Here is a 15031-nt window from a genome sequence, read left to right as displayed (position 1 = left end):
ATTAATACGTTTAAAATTGTCCGCATACGGGGTGGTATGAGGGCTCATTTTTTTGCGCCCTGATCTGAAGTTTTTAAAGGTACCATTTTTGTTTTGATTGGACTTTTTGTTTGCTTTTTATAAAAAAAAAATTTACGGTGTAAAAAGTGACCAAAAATACGCTATTATGGACCTTGGAACTTTTTTTTGCACGAACGCCACTGACCGTGCGACTTTAACTATATCATTTTTATAGTTTGGACATATACGCACGTGGCAATACCACATTTTTTTATTTACAGTTTCTTTTAAATGGGAAAAGGGGTGTGATTCTTATTTTTATTAGGGAAGGGGTTAAAGCGCATTGATTTACACATTTTTTTTATTTTTTTTATTTAAATGCAGTGTTATAGCTCCCTCTAGGGGCTGTAACATTGCGTACACTGATTGCAGCCACTGCTCAATGCATTGCCATAGGAATGCATTGATCAGTGTTTTCTGCGCTTGATTGCTCAAGCCTGGATTTCAGGCTTGGAGCAATCAAACGCCAATCGGACAGCCGTGAAGAAGGTAAGACACCTCCCGCTGTCCTCTCAGCTGTTTGGTCCCGAACAGCTCTGCCGAGCTAGCCGGTATGGATTTCTCCCGTTTTAGACACCGCAATCAAAGTTGGTTTAAAGGGTTAATACCGGACATCAGCCCGATCGGCGATGTCCAATATTAGCCGTGGGTCCTGTTTGCTATTAAGAAGCGGGACCCAGCAGTTACGAAGCGCGCTCAGCTCCTGAGCACGTTTCACAGATCGGAAACCAGCCATGGACGTAAATATACGTCCATGGTCTTTCAGGGTTTAACCCCTTAAGGACTCAGGGTTTTTCCGTTTTTGCACTTTCATTTTTTTCCTCCTTACCTTTTAAAAATCATAACCCTTTCAATTTTCCACCTAAAAATCCATATTATGGCTTATTTTTTGCGTCACCAATTCTACTTTGCAGTGACATTAGTCATTTTACCCAAAAATTCACGGCGAAACGGAAAAAAAATCATTGTGCGACAAAATCGAAGAAAAAAACGCCTTTTTGTAACTTTTGGGGGCTTCCGTTTCTACGCAGTGCATATTTCAGTAAAAATGACACCTTATCATTATTCTGTAGGTCCATACGGTTAAAACGATCCCCTACTTATATAGGTTTGATTTTGTCGCACTTCTGGAAAAAATCATAACTACATGCAGGAAAATTTATACGTTTAAAAATGTCATCTTCTGACCCCCTATAACTTTTTTATTTTTCCACGTACAGGGCGTTATGCGGACTAATTTTTTGCGCCGTGATCTGAAGTTTTTATCGGTACGGTTTTTGTTTTGATCGGACTTTTTGATCACTTTTTATTCATTTTTTTAATGGTATAAAAAGTGACCAAAAATACGCTTTTTTGGACTTTGGAATTTTCTTGCGCGTACGCCATTGACCGTGCGGTTTAATTAATGATATATTTTTATAGTTCGGACATTTACGCACGCGGCGATACCATATATGTTTGTTTATTTTTTTTTATTTACACTTTTATTTTTTTTTTATGGGAAAAGGGGGGTGATTCAAACTTTTATTAGGGAAGGGGTTAAATGACCTTTATTAACACTTTTTTTTTTACTTTTTTTTTTTTGCAGTGTTCTAGGTCCCATAGGGACCTATAACACTGCACACACTGATCTCTTATACTGATCATTGTTATCCCATAGGGACCTATAACACTGCACACACTGATCTTTTGCACAGATCACAGGCGTGTATTAACATGCCTGTGATCAGTGTTATCGGCGCATGACTGCTCCTGCCTGGATCTCGGGCACGGAGCAGTTATTCGTCGATTGGACACCGAGGAGGCAGGTAATTTCCCTCCCGGTGTCCTGTAAGCTGTTCGGGACGCCGCGATTTCACTGCGGCGGTCCCGAACAGCCCGACTGAGCAGCCGGGATACTTTCACTTTCACTTTAGAAGCGGCGGGTTAAAAGGGTTAATACCGCACATTGCCGCGATCGGCGATGTGTGGTATTAGCTGCGGGTTCTGGCCTTTGATGAGCGCCGGGACCGACGCAATGAGATGCGAGGTCGCAGCGCGACCCCGCTTCATATCGCGGGAGCCGACGCAGGACATAAATATACGTCCTGCGTCGTTAAGGGGTTAAAGAAGGGATCAATAGATTCCTCATACAGATCAATGAAGTTCCATAGAACTCCATTGATCTGTGTGATATTTACTCATTTGGTTGAGCCTGGTCCAGGCAGTCTCAATCAAGTGTGGGGGGGATTAGGGCGCACCACCCCCACTAGACCACCAGGGATTGTTATTAGGTCCGTTTAGATCAAAGCTGACAGCGGCGATCTAAAGAGCTAATAGTCGGTCCACATTAGCTGTGGCCCCCAAGCTATAGCAATCCGCTCGAGTCAGGTCCGTCCCTGCTTGCCCGATGCAGGGCTAAGTGCATGAAAAATGTACCTGCCCGGAACTGCATGTCCCAGGTGTCGGGCGATAGGATTTCCACACCCCTGGAGGGAAAAAGTTGGATTGGCCAGGGACTCATGGGACGGGGTTATAATTTTGTAATAGCAGCAGTGACACCCAGTGCACTTTAAACTTTTAACACATCTGGACAACACATCAAAAGTTTATTCAAATGGCAATGACCCTTTAACCCCTTAAGGACGCAGCCCTTTTTCACCTTAAGGACTGAGCCCTTTTTCGCAATTATGACCACCGTCACTTTACGAATTAATAACGCAAAAACTCTTTTACCGAATATTCTGATTCTGAGATTTGTTTTTTTTCGTGACATATTCTACTTTATTTTGGTGGTAAATTGTCGGCGTTAATTGCATCCTTTTTTGGTGAAAAATCCCCAAATTTAGCATTTTTCTAACTTTGAAGCTCTCTAATTGTAAGGAAAGTGGATATTCCAAATAAATGTTATTTTTCTTCACAAACACAATATGTCCACTTTATGTTGGCATCATAAAATGGACATAGTTTTGCTTTTTGAAAAAATTAGAGGGCTTCAAATTAGAGCAGCAATTTTCAAAAATGTCATGAAAATTGCTAAATCTGAAGGGACAGATGTTACAGAACTACAACTCCCAGCATGCCTGGGCAGTCGAGGCATGCTGAGAGTTGTAGTTTGGCAACATCTGGAGGGCTACTGTTTGGGCACCACTGTAACAGTGGTCTCCAAACTGTGACCCTCCAGATGTTGCAAAACTACAACTCCCAACATGCCCAGACAGCCTTTGGCTGTCTGGGCATGCTGGGAGTTGCAGTTTGGCCCCCCTAGTGGTTGCCACAGTAAAGATCGATTTACTTTCAATTCCCCCCCCCCCCCCCCCCCCCCCCCCCTTACTGTCGATTCCCTACCTGATCAGGATCCAGCAGGCTCCAGCGAAGATCCCAGGTCCCCAGGCATCTTCTCCTGCAGGTACGGCCTCCATCTTCTTCCCAGAGCCCATCGACATCCAGGGGCGGGCAGAACGGGGGGTTGTCCTGTCCTGCGCTGCTATTGGTCAGAACTCCGTTCTGACTAATGCCAGGGGATAGGAGTAGATCGCAGCTTTGCGACCTCACTCCTATCCTTTAGGCTGATCGGGGCTGTTGCTGACAGCTCCGATCAGCCCTATTTTCCGGGTGATCGGGTCACCAGAGACCCGATCAGCCCGGAATTGGAGAAAATCGCATGTCTGAATTGACATGCGATTTTCTCCGATCGCCGACATGCGGGGGTCTCAGGACCCCCCTGGGTGATGTGCCAGGGTGCCTGCTGAATGATTTCAGCAGGCATCCGGCTCCGGTCCCCAACCGGCTAGCGGTGGGGACCGGATTTCCCACGGGCATATGGATACGCCCTCGGTCCTTAAGGACTCGGAATGCAGGGCGTATCCGTACGCCCTGTGTCCTGAAGAGGTTAAAAGAGGTTATCCAGAATTATACAAACATGGCTGCTTTCTTTCAAAAACAGCGCCACCCCTGTCCTCAGGTTGTGTGTAGTAATACAACTCTGCTCCATTTACTTCAGTGGAACTGTGCTGCAATACCACACACAACCTGAGGACGAGTGACGCTGTTTTAAAAGGTTTGCCTGGTGAGGGAAGCCGGCCTCTTGTTTGTCCCCCCAACTGCACATGTGTGGGGCCAAAGCTGGAAGCCTCCCCATTGAAACAAACCTTGTTCATTTGGCCCATGCTTTCGGTGAGATTTTTCAGGGCTACACGGCGGTGCGGGTCCTGCAAAATAATTTTATTACTTTTTTGCAGGTTGCAAAGAGAAAAAATAAAATGGCGAAACAATTGCGTTTTGCACATAATCTGGAATAATTGAAGAAAAAACAGAAAGTCTTTGCATTGTTGTACACTAAGCAGTAATTGAGTCAAACCTTTTCTCTTTTTTTTTTTTTTTCCACCAGGAGGCTCGGTTGCGTCTGACGACCACGAGTTCGATCCGTCGGCCGACATGTTGGTCCACGAGTTTGATGACGAGCGGACGCTGGAAGAGGAAGAGTTAATGGAGGGGGAAGTGAATTTCACTTCTGAGATTGAGCACCTAGAAAGGGTGAGAACAATTCATCCTCAGCTCTTTGTTTTTATTACCATTTTACAGCTCATTCAGTTTTATAATGCAAACTTTACACATCAGAAATATGTGCCGTAGGGAACGTGGTCGCCTGGTAACCACGTTGTAATTTATAGATGGCAAAAGTCCACCCCAGAAATACAGATGACCCTTTTGTACCACATAGCAAATGATGTATTTTTCTTTATCTCCTTACCCCCGATCCACAGGCAAGGTTTAGCATATCTTAGAATATATAACGCTCTGCAATGTTTGTTATATGCTAAAATCATTATCCTCACCTAGTGCTGGGCGGTATATCGGTATGAACCGGATACCGTTTTTTTTTTCTCGCACGGTATGGATTTTTGCCCATACCGCTATACCGGTCGGGCTCCTCCCCCACCCTCCCAGTCAATAAAAAAAATTAAATTTACCCGTAATGGGGGTGGTCCGGGCCATCCATCCTTCCTGTAGTATCCGGCGGCATTCCGGGTGGAGGGTGAACCGGTCCGGGCTGTCCTTCTTCTCCTGGGGTCCTCTTCTCCACTCCGGGCAGGCTCCGGCCTAGTACGCTGCATAGATGCCGCTGCGCCGTGATGTCAGGTGCGTCGCTGCGCAGCGGCGTCTATGCAGCGTTACTAGACTGGAGCCTGCCCGGAGTGGAGAAGAGGACCCTCAGAGAAGGACAGCCCGGACCGGTTCACCCTCCACCCGGAATGCCGCCGGACACTACTGGAAGGATGGATGGCCCGGACCACCCTCCTTGGACGGTCCCTGCAGCAACTGGGAAGGTGAGTCAGGGTTCTGGGATGGACAGGGGTCTGTATAATATACTATACCTACAGTAGGCCCTCCAGCTGTTGCAAAACTACAACTCCCAGCATGCCTGAACAGCCAACGGCTGTCCGGGCATGCTGGGAGTAGTAGTTTTGCAAAAGTTGAAGGCACCCCTAGTTGGGAAACACTGACCTATACTATACACTACTATATAGTCCAACATGCTGGGTGTTGTAGTTTTTCAATAGCTGGAGGCTGTAGGGTTGTTTGTTACACCTATTTAAAAGGGTACTCCACTGCCCCAGAGTTCCGCTACACCACCTCAATGCAAGTCTCAATGTAAAAAAAAAAAAATACTGTGATACTTTAGAAAAATACCGTGATACTCATTCTTGGTCATCTCGCCCAGCACTATCCTCACCATCCCCGGGGGAGACATGTGCCTCTAGGGATGGGGAAGATATTAATTCATTAAGTCTGCCCGGCAGGAAGGCCACTGGGCAGGGACTTACACTTACCAGCTACATTCGCTGCAGCCGTGGCCCCGCCCCGGCGGCTTGAGTGACAGCTCGCGTCACCGCTCTGCTCCATCTGCTTCTGACGTCATTCAAGCCGGCGGGGCCACGGACGCAGCGAACGGAGCTGCTTGCCTGGCGGCCGGGGAGGACTTTATAACTTAATATCTTCACATCCCTGGGGGCACAAAAGTCCCCCGGGGATGGTGAGGATAATGATTTTAGCATTTATAACACATTGCCAAGCGTTATATTTGCTAAAATATGCTGATTGGTTCCCTTTAAAGGGGTTGTCCAGGATTAGAATAGAATAATGCACCACTATAACTACAAGATCAGCAACAGTAGTGGAGAATAAAAAAAAATAAAATAAATAATAAATATATATATATATATATATATATATCCAAAAAAGGCAAAAAGCGGCACTCCAGCAATGTTTAAAGTTAAAACAATAGTGATCTTTATTCACCCATCACATCTTGTGATGGGTGAATAAAGATCACTATTGTTTTCACTTTAAACATTGCTGGAGTGCCGCTTTTTGCCTTTTTTTGGATTTGTACAAGTTTGGATGCCTGTGGTCTGGGCTTGGGCTTGCTGAGCACCCGCTGGAAGTTATCCTCATTGTGCCACTTCTCCATTGGTTTTCTGGAATATATATATATTTGATAAGTCAAATAAAATAATACATTTACATACATTAATAAATAATAAAGTATTACATTTAAATAATAAATAAATTAAAATAAATGTAATGTATGTGTGTGTGTGTATATAGATAGATAGATAGATGGCAAGTCCAAAAATCACTGCACCAGTCAGGTCTTGGATCATGGAAAAAGCTGGAAATCTTTATTCCCAAATAAAGTGCAACGTTTCAGCAACAATAGACTTTGTCAAGGCTATTGCTGCCGAAACGTTGCACTTTATTTGGGAATAAAGATTTCCAGCTTTTTCCACGATCCAAGACCTGACTGGTGCAGTGATTTTTGGACTTTCTGTACTTTAATCCTGTGTGGGCAACCACATGCACAGAGGTCTATCCCCGGTGCTTTGTGTGTGTGTGTGTGTGTGTGTGTGTGTGTGTGTGTGTGTGTATATATTATATATATATATATATATATATATATATATATATATATATATATATAGATGCAAATCAAAAAATGTTGCAGTATCTTGTAATACCTTTTTTATTGGACTAACAGAATTTTATTTGTGTGTGTATGTGTGTGTGTATATATATATATTTATTTATTACACACACACTCTGATATTTACCAACCAGTGCGCCTCCAGCTGTTGCCTCAGCCAGAGGTGCACTGGTTGGTAAATATCAGTGTGTGTGTATATATATATATAATATACAATATATATATACACATATACCAACTAGTGCGCCTCCAGCTGTTGCCTCTGGCTGTCCAGGCATACATGAAGTTGTAGTTTTGCAAAAAAAAATAAAAAATTCCTGAGGAGGTGAAAAACTTGAGCCAAAAAAAAAAATAGCTGGGTCATGAAGGGTTTGACTTCATAAGGCCCACATATTCCGCAGCCCTGTACAGAGCTTGTCATCCCTGTACCTGTGGGCGTTCACAAGACAAAACATATTGATAGATACATTTAAGGTGTGGGAGGAAACTGCAGTACGCAGAGGAAACTCGTGCTAACTTGGGGACAACATACAAACTCTTTGCCTATATTGTGAGAAGAGAGTGCGGCAAAAGAACCCTTAGGACCGACGCTGCGACTACTAGGAGTGGTAATGCTGTAATCCAGGTAATGGAGGAAATAATGATGAAGTCCAGGTAGTGATAAAGATCCTCAGCTGGATCATTTATTGACAAAAGATAAAAGATTACGCGTTTCGGGAGGAGCCCTCCCTTCCTCAGATCTGAGGAAGGGAGGGCTCCTCCCGAAACGCGTAATCTGGTAATACACGAGGCGGTAATACACGAGGCGCCGCCCGTTGGTCTTTCTCTTTTTTCTTTTCTACAGATTACTTTGCCTATGTTGGTGGGATTTAAATCTAGGACCCCACCGCTGCAAGGCAACAGCGCTAACCACTGAGCCACAGTGCTGCCCAAACATACATACAGCTTTCACATTTTGGGCCATTAGTTGTAAGTTTAACACAAGAGAAAATAGCTAAAAAGTGGACATGCTCGTAAATTATCGTGGTTATTGTTAAGTGGTCGGTGGTGGATTTTAACAAAAATTCAGTATAATCCCTGAACTCTAACAGGGGGATTGCCTGTAAGGCTTTTTGTTATTTAAAGGGGTATTCCGGCCTTGGACCTCTTTTCTCCTATCCAAAGGATTGGGGGATAAGATGTCTGATCGCAGGGGTCCCGCAGCTCGGTCAGCAATCTCTGTGCAGCCCCTCGGCATTCTGTGCCCCGAGACGTGACCATGACCACACCCCTTTGTGACGTCATGTCCCCTCCATTCATGTCTATGGGAGGGGGCGGGACGGCCGTCCCGCCCCCTCCCATAGACATGAATGGAGGGGACATGACGTCACAAAGGAGTGTGGCCGTGACGTCACGTCTCATTCTCGGGAACAGTACCTGGCGCAGAATGCAGAGGGGCTGCACAGAGATCACGGGGGGCCCCAGCTGCGGGACCCCTGTGATCAGACATCTTCTCCCCAATCCTTTGGATAAGGCCAGAATTCCCTTTTAATTCCTGAATGCAGTAGATTGGGCTCTGATGACTCCATTCTGGGAAGGTGTTCTTCAGTAGGTCATGCTGTTTGCAGATAAATTGCTTTAATCACTTTTTTTTTTCGCTTTTTATTGCTTTAATGAAGAAGAAAATCCCACAAAACACGACTTATTGTAAGCATGTGTGATGTGATTTCAGGAAAGTGAGATGCCAATTCATGAGTTACTGAGGCTCTATGGCTACGGCAGTACAGTACCTATGCCTGGAGAAGACGAAGAAGAGGAGGAAGACGAAGAGGAGGAAGAGGAAGAAGAAGATAATGATGGAAACAGTGGCAGTAGTGGGGAAAATAAGGTGCTTAAGTAGGGAGAATACAAGGAGCTAGGGCTACCGATTCACAATGTAAGCTCATGTCCGTGTCTTGTTATGATAGAATATCCATTGATACACACCAGACAATCTATATTTTTCTTATTTTTTTTATAAATTTCATTGTACATTTGAATGAAAAAAAAAAAAAAAAAAAAAAAAAAAATATATATATATATATATATATATATATATATATATATATATTTTATATATATATATATATATTACATATATATATATAATATGATTTTAATACTACTACTGTTCCTAACAAACTTCTGCTTTTTTTTTTCTGCCAGGATGAAGCGATTAAAGATTCATCGGGTCAGGAAGATGAGACTCGTTCCTCTAATGACGACCCCGCGCCATCAGTGACTCAAGACGCGCAGGAAGTGATCCGTCCCCGACGCTGCAAGTATTTTGATGCAAGTAAGTGCTTGTTTTTGGGTTTTTTCGTTATAAAAAATATTGCAAAATATTTTCTTGTTCGCCTTAATGAATCATTTTGGATATGTAACAGCAAATTAAAGCAAATGTTTGGTGTTTTTTTTTTTTTGTTTTTTTTTTTTTTTACAGACAATGAAATTGAAGAAGAATCTGAGGATGATGAAGATTATATTCCATCAGAAGATTGGAAAAAGGTAACTTAATTAGATGACTACTTTTTTTTTTATGATGCTGTAACTGTATCCAGAATATAATTGGGTTGGGGGGGGGGGGTGTCTGTAGCAGATTTATATCTAATCCCAGAGACTGGAGAAGTGAAGAGGTTACCAAACGTTACTGTCTTGTTTAGCTTTGCTGATGGAACCAAGGTCAATGATCTATAACATTAATGTCCTCGGGAATTACAATTCGACAGATACAGGTATTCATGCCAAATCTAAACGTTCCCTTTTTTTTTTGCCTATCCTAGGAGATTATGGTAGGATCTATGTTTCAAGCAGAAATCCCGTTTGGAATGTGTAGATACAGAGAAACAGAAAAAGGTGAGTGCCTCCCTGTGCAATATTTTACAAGGGTTAAAGGGGTACTCTGCTCCAGCGTTCTGAACATTTTTTTGTTCAGAACGCTCTGAGCCGGTGGCCGTGATCGTGACGTCACAGCCACGCCCCTTGCAACATCGCGTCATGCCCCCTCCATTCATGTCTATGGGAGGGGGCGTGTCATCCGACACGCCCCCTCCCATAGACATGAATGGAGGGGGAGTGGGTGACATCACGAGGGGCTGTGACGTCACGACCACTGCCGCAGGAACCCCCGCAATCGGAGGCCTTTTCAAAAATGAAAGAAGCGATCTGATTGGTTGCTATGGGCAACTCAGCAACTTTTCCTCTGGACAGGTTTTGTGAATGTTTTTTTATATAGTTTAGAGGTGCTGAATAGTTAAAGGGAAACTGATAGCTGTTCACCTGCACTAAACCCAATACAAAAGGTTTTATTTTAGGTGAAACGGATTCAAATGAGAGATATAACTTACCCGAATCCGTGGTCCGGTTCCTGAGATATTCCGGTTAATAACAGGTTTATCTCCAGAACCGGACTACAGATCCAGGTATGTTAGGCTGGGTTCACACCACGTTTTGTTAAATACGGTTCCCGTATACGGCTGGGAGGAGGGGGGGGGCTTAATCACGGCGCCCGCACTCAGCCGTATTCGGGAACCGTATTTAATGTATGTCTATGAGCCGACCGGAGTGAACCTCAGCCTCCGGTCGGCTTCGTTTTCGGCCGTATGCGGTTTCCCGACCGTAGGCTAAAACGCGGTCGACCACGTTTTTGCCTGCGGTAGGGAAACCGCATACGGCCGAAAACGAAGCCGACCGGAGGCTGCGGTTCACTCCGGTCGGCTCATAGACATACATTAAATACGGTTCCCGAATACGGCTGAGTGCGGGCGCCACAATTAAGCCCCCCCCCCCCTCCTCCCAGCCGTATACGGGAACCGTATTTAACAAAACATGGTGTGAACCCAGCCTTATACCTCATTTAAATCCGGTTCACCCACATTAACCCTGTGTATTGGTGAAACCCGCTGTCAGTTTCATTTAAAGGGAGTCATCTGCCATTTTGAAAACAATTTATATCCTGCTGTGACTGGGAAAAAATAATAATAATAATTTACCTAGCAATGATCTCTCGCCACTCCTATTGGGTTCTGTCCTGTCCCCTGATCTTCTGTCTTTCTGTTTGTCACCGGCAACAGCAATATCCAGTGATTGACTAAGGCCGAGTTCACACCACGTTTTTGCAATACAGTTCCCGTATCAGGTTTTTGATGAAAAATTGATTCCTCAAAACCGGACTAAACTTTATCAAAACGTGTGTACAAATTTTAACCCGTATACAGTTGAAAACCATATATGGTTTGAAAACATGATGTCCGGTTTCATCTGTCTTTTAAGAAAAAAATAAGTGTTTTTTACTTTTCATTCCATTATGAATAAAGTTTCACTTATTTGATTGAAATTCCAAAAAAAAAAAAACTTTCGGCGTGCAGTACGCATGTGCAAAGTCAGAAACCGGATGGTGCAAACCGGATGGAACCGTACCTACATACGGTTCTGTACGGTTCCCATTGACTCCCATGTTTTTTTTAAAAAAAACTATACGGTTCCAATACGGTTTTTCACTCGGACCTAAAACCGTGGTAGGCTACGGTTTTGGGTACGGGAAAAGAAAAACGGGCAAAACCGTAGAAGATGCAAAACGGACACAACCGGATGCATCTTTTGGCGTACAGTTTTCAATGGAGAGTCAATGCATACGGTTTTTAATACGGTTCCGTACGGTTTTCAAATTGAAACAGTATACGGGAACTGTACTGCAAAAACGTGGTGTGAACCCCCCCAGCAAAAGCCCCCTTTATTGTCAGTGCATTTGGTGCCTGAATTTTGCTACTTGAAAGTAGAATCAAAGCAAATAAAGAATCAAAGCTTTCCATAAAGACGTAAAAGTAGATGTAAAAAATGTATATCTGTTTTTCGTTCCTATTATTTATATGTTTAGTGCTAGATGTACAAATATTCATGTTGTTTCTTTCTTTTATTATTGCAGTGTATGAAAATGATGACCAGTTACTGTGGAATCCAGATTTTGTTGTGGAGGAAAGAGTGATCGAGTTTCTGAATGAAGCCTCGAGAAGAACCGGGGAGGAGAAGGGCCTGGAGGCCATCCCTGAGGGAGCACATATAAAGGACAATGAACAGGTTCTTTTTTTTTTTTTTTTTTTTTATGTTTTTTTTAAGTCTTTATTGTTTACTTCAACTCTCACCTTTTTAGGTGTTTAGTTTATAATTACTGCCTTCGTATCGAAAACACCAAACCTGCAATGATGGCTTGGGCAGCCGGCCTAAACCTACACCATAAATTTACAGTGGAATGGTGTATATACTGACTTTCCTTAGAATAAGGGACAGCGGCGCGCAGCCTAATCTGTGATCTAGGTGAATCATTTGTCTTACACCGATTATGGCTTCTCCATATTAAAACTAAGACTGCGTTCACAGGGCTGTCTAGACCCGTCCTGTTCTTCTCCCGTCAAAAAGAAAAACGGACTTAAAAAAAAAAAAAAACTGACCACACCGGATGCAAACGGATGTTATCCGTTTGGATCCGTAATTGTTCAGTTAATAAACCAAAAAAAATATATATATATATATATATAATATTTTTGTTTTTTTTTGTTTTTTTGTTCTGAGCATGCTCAGAAGTAAAACTTTTTTTTTTTTTTTTTTATCAACTGATGCCAGAAAGTGAAACACATTTGTAAATGACTTCTATTAAAAATTCTTAATCCTTCCGGTACTTATTAGCGGCTGTATACTACAGAGGAAATTCTTTTCTTTTTGGTTTTCTTTTCTGTCACGACCACAGTGCTCTCTGCTGACACCTCTGTCCATGTAAGGAACTGTCCAGAGCAGGAGAAAATCATCCCCATAGCAAACCTATTCCTGAAGTGGACAGAGGTGTCAGCAGAGAGCACTGGGGTCGTGCCAGAAAAGAAATCCAAAAAGAAAAGAATTTCCTCTGTAGTATACAGACGCTAAGAAGTACCGGAAGGATTAATAGTTTTTAATAGAAGTAATTTACAAATCTGTTTAATTTTCTGTTTAAGTTTTCCACCAGAGTACCCCTTTTAAAGGTTCATCCAATTTCCATAGACTTCAATGTTTAAATTTACTGTATCCATATTTTCTTCTGTCTTTTCGACTGGAGAAAAAAAATACTGCATGCACCGTCTTTTTTTCCCATAAAAAAAAAAAAATGGAAATGAGCGCAGACGGGTGCAAACGGATGTGAAAGGATTGTAAAAAAAAAAATCCCATTGACATCAATGTAATATTTTACAACTGTTTGTAATCCGTTTGCAAGCAGCAAAAACGGAACCTGGGGGGGGAAACGGGGATAAACGGCCATGTGAACGCACCCTAACCTGAAAATATTATAAATTCTTTAGAGATGAGCGAACTTACAGTAAATTCGATTCGTCACGAACTTCTCGGCTCGGCAGTTGATGACTTTTCCTGCATAAATTAGTTCAGCCTTCAGGTGCTCCCGTGGGCTGGAAAAGGTGGATACAGTCCTAGGAGACTCTTTCCTAGGACTGTATCCACCTTTTCCAGCCCACCGGAGCACCTGAAGGCTGAACTCATTTATGCAGGAAAAGTCATCAACTGCCGAACCGAGACGTTCGTGACGAATCGAATTTACTGTAAGTTCGCTCATCTCTAAAATTCTTACTTTTTATGTTAGTTTTTTTTACACTGATCTGTTGAATATAACATTTTTGTTTATTCAATCACATTTTTCAACCTAGCAATTATTCAATCAAATATGAAATAACATTTTATGATACATGTACTGGATTACATTCGGCTCACACTCTTTCCTTATACTTGGAAAGTACGCCCTCTATTGAGTAAATAAACTGTATAGTTTACAGATTAGTCCATAGTAATGTACCCTTTGTGGCTAAGGCAAGAGTTTTCAAACCAGGGTGCCTCCAGCTGTTGCAAAACTACAACTCCCAGCATGCCCGGACAGCCGCAGGCTGTCCGGGCATGCTAGGAGTTGTAGTTTTGCAACAGCTGGAGGCACCCTGGTTGGGAACTGTTAATCTAGACAAAAATTGTATCACCACTGTTTGAGCCTTTGGCTGTCCGGGCATGCTGGGAGTTGTAGTTTTGCAACAGCTGGAGGCACCTTGCTTGGGAAACACTGGGCTAAGGGAATGTACTAAACTTAACATCAGTCATGTGCTCTGCCACGTGCATGCCACGCTTCCCTGGTATTTTATGTCCGTTATTTTATTTCCATGTGACTTCCAGGTTGTGATGCTGTACGGAGCATAAAAAGAACGGACAATAACGGGTGTCATTTGTGAACATCCGTTACCCATAGACTTCAATGTTAAATTTTAACTGCCGTTATTCTGACGGAACAAAAATCAGTGCATGCACCGTAATTTGTGATGTCAACAATAACGGACGTTATTCACAACGGGACTAGGGCTGCAGCTAACTATTATTTTAAAGGGGTTATCCAGGAAAAAACTTTTTTTTATATATATATATATATATATATCAACTGGCTCCAGAAAGTTAAACAGATTTGTAAATTACTTCTATTAAAAAATCTTAATCCTTTCAGTACTTATGAGCTTCTGAAGTTAAGGTTGTTCTTTTCTGGCTAAGTGCTCTCTGATGACACCTGTCTCGGGAAACGCCCAGTTTTGAAGCAAACCCCCATAGCAAACATCTTCTAAACTCGGCGTTTCCCGAGACACGTGTCATCAGAGAGCACTTAGCCAGAAAAGAACAACCTTAACTTCAGAAGCTCATAAGTACTGAAAGGATTAAGATTTTTTAATAGAAGTAATTTATAAATCTGTTTAACTTTCTGGAGCCAGTTGATATATATATATAAAAAAGTGTTTTCCTGGAATACCCCTTTAAAGTGTTCCTTTTTTGCTTTAATAAGCTTTTCACATGTCTTGGAGACAAGTCAGAACTCAGTTGGGGGATCACTGTATTTGGGTGGTGCTCACATGACTGATGCCATGTATAGTTCTAATAAGTAAGCCTGTGGGTGTATTACATATAACTAATCGCTGGGCT

At 42.7% G+C, this 15031-nt stretch overlaps 1 protein-coding gene across 2 annotated transcripts in view; it reads left to right on the top strand.

Moving 5' to 3' along the window:
- The window catches only part of MIER1 (MIER1 transcriptional regulator), a 35219-nt gene that overhangs the window by 10305 nt on the left and 9883 nt on the right, over nucleotides 1-15031 (top strand). For both annotated transcript variants that reach the window (XM_056532830.1, XM_056532828.1), the window contains exons 3-8: nucleotides 4430-4575; nucleotides 8739-8894; nucleotides 9212-9341; nucleotides 9489-9553; nucleotides 9829-9901; nucleotides 11970-12121. In XM_056532830.1, the coding sequence (XP_056388805.1) occupies nucleotides 4430-4575; nucleotides 8739-8894; nucleotides 9212-9341; nucleotides 9489-9553; nucleotides 9829-9901; nucleotides 11970-12121 (722 nt within the window). The remainder of the gene's footprint in view (nucleotides 1-4429; nucleotides 4576-8738; nucleotides 8895-9211; nucleotides 9342-9488; nucleotides 9554-9828; nucleotides 9902-11969; nucleotides 12122-15031) is intronic.

Source organism: Hyla sarda, chromosome 7 (genome assembly GCF_029499605.1).
Source record: "Hyla sarda isolate aHylSar1 chromosome 7, aHylSar1.hap1, whole genome shotgun sequence".
NCBI lineage: Eukaryota > Metazoa > Chordata > Amphibia > Anura > Hylidae > Hyla > Hyla sarda.
Note: the sequence above shows the minus strand (reverse complement) of the source record. Positions and strands in the feature narration are given on the sequence as shown.